The 7,265-nt window shown below is 43.4% G+C and overlaps 1 protein-coding gene across 1 annotated transcript in view; it reads right to left on the bottom strand.

Annotated features, from left to right (window-relative positions):
• Positions 1-931, bottom strand: part of LOC128659717 (gastrula zinc finger protein XlCGF52.1) — a 60,402-nt gene extending 59,471 nt beyond the window's left edge. The window contains exon 1 of the mRNA XM_053713291.1: positions 648-931. Within this exon, the coding sequence (XP_053569266.1) occupies positions 648-663 (16 nt within the window). The 5' untranslated portion in view covers positions 664-931. The remainder of the gene's footprint in view (positions 1-647) is intronic.
• Positions 932-7,265: the final 6,334 nt, after the last annotated feature.

Below are 7,265 nucleotides of genomic sequence, written 5' to 3'. Positions count from 1 at the left end.
TGAGCCAATCACACAAGGCATCAATGTGCATCTACCAATCAGCAGCTACTGAGCATATCTAGATATGCTTTTCAGCAAAGCATATCAAGAAAACAAAGCAAATTAGATAATAGATGTAAATTAAAAAGTTGTTTAAAATTGCTTGCTCTTTCCAAATCTTGAAAGAAAAAATTTGTGTGTTCATGTCCCTTTAAGAACAGAGAAAGTATCAATGAAACTGATACAATGTGTAAAATCACATTTCACCGAGACTAGCAATATGGTTATTTATTACAATATTTTTAAAATGGAAGGCTCTAATCCATTACAGCATGCAATTTTAACCCACAAAGGGGTTAAACAAACAGGGACTCGCAGAGCACTGCTGGTCCAGAGACGAAAACGCCACTGATCCAATCAACAGTGCTAGTTACGCGACTCAGATGTGGAACCAGTGCCGCAAATCCAGAGCAGTATTTCTATTCTGTGTTTAAACCAATTGCAGAGTCTTACAATGCTCTAGCAGATTAGTGTAACGGATTAGAGCGTGTCAGGGTTTTTTTTGGTGTATTAATTTCACGCTCTTTAGCAAATACTGAAGGAAAACGCAGTATAACCTGATGATGGTTTTCCCTATTAACTTCATCAGTGCTATTTGTGACACTTACACACGCGCTTATCCATTTCTGATAATTACGTCAAGTCCTCGGGCTCTGCTGGAATAAACTGATCCGCACTAATTATATTTATTCTGCTCGTAAGGTCCTGGCAGTCTGTAAACAAATGGAACAAGATGATCCATAATTAGTGTTTAATTAAAGAAAATACCAACAAATATGAATAAGAATCTTTAGAAGACTTACAAGTGCAAAAAGGAAATTTATGCTTACCTGATAAATTTATTTCTTTTACGATATGACGAGTCCACGGATTTCATCCTTACTTGAGGGATATCGTCTCCTGGTCAGCAGGAAGTGGCAAAGAGCTCCACAGCAGAGCTGCATATATAGCCCCTCCCTTCCCTCCCCCTCCAGTCATTCGACTGAAGTTTTAGGAAGAGAAAGGAAAGGCCAAGGAGCAGAGGTGACTGAAGTTTAACAAAAATAAAAACCTGTCTTCAGGAAAAAAACAAAAAAAAACAGGGTGGGCCGTGGTCTCGTCATATCGTAAAAGAAATAAATTTATCAGGTAAGCATGAATTTCCTTTTCTTTTACAAGATATGACGAGTCCACGGATTTCATCCTTACTTGTGGGATACAATACCAAAGCTAAAGGACACGGATGAAAGGGAGGGTCAAGACAGGGACCTAAACGGAAGGCACCACTGCTTGAAGAACCTTTCTCCCAAAAGCAGCCTCAGAAGAAGCAAATGTATCAAATTTGTAAAATTTGGAAAAAGTATGAAGAGACAACCAAGTTGCAGCCTTGCAAATCTGTTCAACAGAAGTATCATTTTTAAATGCCCATGAGGAAGCCACAGCCCTAGTAGAATGAGCCGTAATTCTTTGGACAGCAGCCTCGTACGCCAAACGAATGATACTCTTCGGCCAAAAAGAAAGAGAGGTAGCCGTAGTTTTCTGACCCCTACGTTTTCCAGCAAAAATCACAAACAAAGAAGATGTTTGACGAAAATCCTTAGTTGCTTGCAAATAAAATTTTAAGGCACGAACTACGTCCAAGTTATGTAGCAGACGCTCCTTCTTAGAAGAAGGGTTAGGACATAACGAAGGAACAACAATTTCCTGATTAATATTCTTGTTAGAAACAACCTTAGGAAGAAAACCAGGGTTGGTACGTAACACAACCTTATCAGCATGGAAAATAAGATAAGGCGAGTCACATTGTAACGCTGAAAGCTCAGAAACTCTGCAAGCAGAAGAAATAGCGACCAAAAATAAAACTTTCCAAGATAATAACTTAATATCTATGGAATGCATTGGTTCAAACGTAACTCCTTGCAGAACTTTAAGAACTAAATTCAAACTCCAAGGAGGAGCAATTGGTCTAAATACAGGATTCTAGTCAGAGCCTGACAAAAAGATTAAACCTGGGACATCTGCCAGACGTTTGTGTAGCAAAATAGACAAAGCAGAAATCTGTCCCTTTAAAGAACTCGCTGACAACCCTTTCTCCAATCCTTCTTGGAGAAAAGATAAAATCCTGGGAATCCTCACTCTACTCCATGAGTAGCCCTTGGATTCGCACCAATAGAGATATTTACGCCATATCTTATGGTAAATCTTTCTAGTAACAGGCTTACGTGCCTGGATCAAGGTATCAATGACCGAATCAGAAAACCCTCGCTTAGATAAAATCAAGCGTTCAATCTCCAAGCAGTCAGCTGCAGAGAAAACAGAATTTATGCTTACCTGATAAATTTATTTCTCTTGTGGTGTATCCAGTCCACGGATTCATCTTTTACTTGTGGGATATTCTCCTTCCCAACAGGAAGTGACAAAGAGAGCACACAGCAGAGCTGTCCATATAGCTCCCCCTCTAGCTCCACGCCCCAGTCATTCGACCGAAGGTTAGGAAGAAAAAGGAGAAACCACAGGGTGCAGTGGTGACTGTAGTTTAAAAATAAAAACCACCTGTCTTAAAATGACAGGGCGGGCCGTGGACTGGATACACCACAAGAGAAATAAATTTATCAGGTAAGCATAAATTCTGTTTTCTCTTGTAAGGTGTACCCAGTCCATGGATTCATCCTTTACTTGTGGGATACCAATACCAAAGCTTTAGGACACAGATGAAGGGAGGGAACAAGACAGGTACCTTAAACGGAAGGCACCACTGCTTGTAAAACCTTTCTCCTAAAAATAGCCTCCGAAGAAGCAAAAGTATTGAATTTGTAAAATTTGGAAAAAGTATGCAGCGAAGACCAAGTCGCTGCCTTACAAATCTGTTCAACAGAAGCCTCATTTTTAAAAGCCCATGTGGAAGCCACTGCTCTGGTAGAATGAGCATTAATTGTTTCAGGAGGCTGCTGGCCAGCAGTCTCATAGGCCAAATGGATGATGCTTTTCAGCCAAAAGGAAAGAGAGGTAGCGGTCGCCTTCTGACCTCTCCTCTTACCAGAATAGATAACAAACAAAGAAGTTGTTTGTCTGAAATCCTTAGTTGCTTGTAAATAGAACTTTAAAGCACAAACCACATCAAGATTGTGTAACAGATGTTCCTTCTTCGACGAAGGATTAGGACACAGAGAAGGAACAACAATTTCCTGGTTAATATTCTTATTAGACACAACCTTAGGAAGAAAACCGGGTTTGGTACGCAAAACTACCTTATCTGCATGGAACACCAGGTAAGGTGAATCACACTGTAAGGCAGATAATTCTGAAACTCTTCGAGCAGAAGAGATAGCTACCAAAAACAAAACTTTCCAAGATAAAAGCTTAATATCTATGGAATGTAAAGGTTCAAACGGAACCCCTTGCAGAACTGAAAGAACTAAATTCAGACTCCATGGCGGAGCCACAGGTCTATAAAAAGGCTTGATTCTGACTAAAGCCTGACTAAACATTTGAACGTCTGGTACCTCTGCCAGACGTTTGTGAAAAAGAATAGACAAAGCAGATATCTGTCCCTTTAAGGAACTAGCTGATAATCCTTTCTCCAATCCATCTTGGAGAAAGGACAAAATCCTGGAAATCCTAACCCTTGGATTCGCACCAAAAAAGATATTTTCGCCAAATCTTATGGTAGATTTTCCTGGTGACAGGCTTTCTAGCCTGAATCAGGGTATTAATAACCGACTCAGAGAAACCACGCTTTGATAGAATTAGGCGTTCAATCTCCAAGCAGTCAGACGCAGAGAAATTAGATTTGGATGTTTGAAAGGACCTTGTATTAGAAGGTCCTGCCTCATTGGTAGTGTCCATGGTGGCACAGATGACATGTCCACTAGGTCTGCATACCAGGTCCTGCGTGGCCACGCAGGCGCTATTAAAATCACTGAAGCCCTCTCCTGCTTGATTCTGGCAACCAGACGAGGGAGGAGAGGAAACGGTGGAAAAACATAGGCCAGATTGAAGGACCAAGGCGCTGCTAGAGCATCTATCAGCACCGCCTGGGGATCCCGGGACCTGGACCCGTAAAGAGGAAGTTTGGTGTTCTGACGGGACGCCATCAGATCCAATTCTGGAGTGCCCCATAGCTGAGTCAGCTGGGCAAATACCTCTGGGTGGAGTTCCCACTCCCCCGGGTGAAAATTCTGACTTAGAAAATCCGCCTCCCAGTTGTCTACTCCTGGGATGTGAATTGCTGAGAGATGGCAAGAGTGATCCTCCGCCCATCTGATTATTTTGGTTACTTCCATCATTGCTAGGGAACTCCTTGTTCCGCCTTGATGATTGACGTAAGCTACAGTCGTGATGTTGTCCGACTAAAATCTGATGAATTTGGCCGCAGCTAGCTGAGGCTATGCCTGAAGCGCGTTGAATATCACCCTCAGTTCCAGAATGTTTATCGGGAGAAGAGCTTCTTCCCGAGACCATAAGCCCTGAGCTTTCAGGGAGTCCCAGACTGCACCCCAGCCCAACAGACTGGCTTCGGTCGTTACGATGATCCACTCTGGTCTGTGGAAACACATTCCCTGAGACAGGTGAACCTGAGACAACCACCAGAGAAGAGAATCTCTGGTCCCCTGGTCCAACAGTATTTGAGGAGACAAATCTGCATAATCCCCATTCCACTGTTTGAGCATGCATAGTTGCAGTGGTCTGAGGTGTATCCGAGCAAAAGGGACTATGTCCATTGCCGCTACCATTAGTCCGATTGTCTCCATGCACTAAGCTACAGATGGCCGAGGAATGGAATGTAGAGCTCGGCAAGTAGTGAAGATTTTTAACTTTTTGACCTCCGTCATTTCCACCGAGTCTATTAGGGTTCCTAGGAAGGAAACTCTTGTGAGGGGGGAGAGAGAACTCTTTTTGATGTTCACCTTCCACCCGTGAGACCTCAGAAAGGCCAATACAATTTCCGTGTGAGACTTGGCTCTTTGGAAAGTAGACTCCTGAATTAAGATGTCGTCTAGATAAGGCGCCACTGCTATGCCCCGCGGTCTTAGAACCGCCAGGAGGGACCCTAGCACCTTTGTGAAAATTCTGGGAGCAGTGGCCAACCCGAAAGGAAGAACCACAAACTGATAATGCTTGCCCAGAAAGGCGAACCTGAGAAACTGGTGATGATCTTTGTGGATAGGAATGTGTAGATACGCATCCTTTAGATCCACGGTAGTCATATATTGACCCTCCTGGATCATTGGTAAGATTGTCCGAATGGTCTCCATCTTGAATGATGGGACTCTGAGGAATTTGTTTAGAATTTTGAGATCCAGGATTGGTCTGAAAGTTCCTTCTTTCTTGGGAACCACAAACAGGTTTTAGTAAAACCCCAGCCCTTGTTCCGCAATTGGAACTGGGTGGATCACTCCCATTGTATGTAGGTCTTCTACACAGCGTAAGAACGCCTCTTTCTTTGTCATGTCTGTAGACAGACGAGAAATGTGGAACCTTCCCCTTGGAGGGGAGTCCTTGAATTCTATAAGATATCCCTGGGATACAATCTCTAAGGCCCAGGGATTGTGTACGTCTCTTGCCCAGGCCTGAGCGAAGAGAGAGAGTCTGCCCCCTACTAGATCCGGTCCCGGATCTGGGGCTACCCCATCATGCTGTCTTGGAGGCAGCTGCAGGCTTCTTGGCCTGTTTACCCTTGTTCCAGCCCTGGTAAGGTTTCCAGGCTGCCCTGGGTTGTGAAGTGTTACCCTCTTGCTTTGCAGCAGGGGAGGATGAAGCGAGACCGCTCCTGAAATTCCGAAAGAAACGAAAATTATTTTGTTTGTTCTTCGTCTTGAAGGACTTGTCCTGGGGGAGAGCATGGCCTTTTCCCCCAGTGATTTCTGAAATAATCTCTTTCAATTCAGGCCCGAAAAGGGTCTTTCCTTTGAAAGGGATGTTCAATAGTTTGGATTTTGATGACACATCGGCCGACCAGGACTTTAGCCATAGCGCCCTGCGCGCTAAAATGGCGAAACCTGAATTTTTTGCCGCTAACTTAGCTAGTTGGAAAGCCGCATCTGTGATAAAAGAATTAGCCTTAATTCTGTCCATAATGTCCTCATATGAGGTCTCCGTCTGGAGCGCATCTTCCAGCGCCTCGAACCAGAAAGCAGCTGCAGTGGTTACAGGAACAATCCACGCAATAGGTTGGAGAAGTAAACCTTGTTGAACAAAAATTTTCTTAAGTAAACCCTCTAATTTTTTTTATCCATAGGGTCTTTAATAGCACAACTGTCTTCGATTGGTATAGTTGTGCGTTTAGCAAGTGAACCCCTCCACCTTAGGGACCGTCTGCCACGAGTCCCGCATGGGGTTAGATATGGGGAACATTTGCTTAAAAACAGGAGGGGGAACGAAGGGAATACCTGGTTTATCCAACTCCCTAGTAACGATATCCGCAATCCTCTTAGGGACCGGGAACACATCAGTGTAAACAGGAACTTCTAGGTACTTGTCCATTTTAAACAATTTCTCTGGAACCACCATAGGGTCGCAGTCATCCAGAGTAACTAATACCTCCATGAGCAATAAGCGGAGGTGTTCTAGTTTAAATTTAAAAGCCAATGTATCTGAGTCTGTCTGAGGAGCAACCTTTCCCGAATCGGAAATTTCTCCCTCAGACAGCACATCCCTCGCCCCCATTTCAGAGCGTTGTGAGTGTATATCGGATACGGCTACTAAAGCGTCAGAATGCTCAGAATCTGTTCTTAAAACAGAGCTATCACGCTTTGCAGGTAACACGGGCAGCTTAGATAAAAACACTGAGAGGGTATTATTCATAACTGCCGCCAAGTCTTGCAAGGTAAAAGAGTTAGACGCACTAGAGGTGCTAGGCGTCGCTTGAGCGGGCGTAACTGGTTGTGACACTTGGGGAGAGGTTAACGGGCTAACCTCATTACCTTCTGTCTGAGAATGATCTTGGACCACATTTTTAAGTGCAACAATATGTTCTTTAAAGTGTATAGACATATCAGTACAAGTGGGACACATTCTGAGAGGGGGTTCCACCACGGCTTCTAAACACATTGAACAAGGATTTTCCTTGGTGTCAGACATGTTTAACAGACTAGTAGTAAGACAAACAGGCTTAGAAATCACTTTAATCAAGTAAAAACACACTTTGAAAAAAACGTTACTGTGCCTTTAAGAGATAAAAAAGGCACACAATTTTGCAAAACAGTGAAAAATGCAGCAAACTTTTCGAAATTTTTACAGTATGTACC

Source organism: Bombina bombina, chromosome 5 (genome assembly GCF_027579735.1).
Source record: "Bombina bombina isolate aBomBom1 chromosome 5, aBomBom1.pri, whole genome shotgun sequence".
In the NCBI taxonomy this organism is placed as follows: Eukaryota; Metazoa; Chordata; class Amphibia; order Anura; family Bombinatoridae; genus Bombina; species Bombina bombina.
This window is presented reverse-complemented; position numbering and strand designations above follow the sequence as displayed.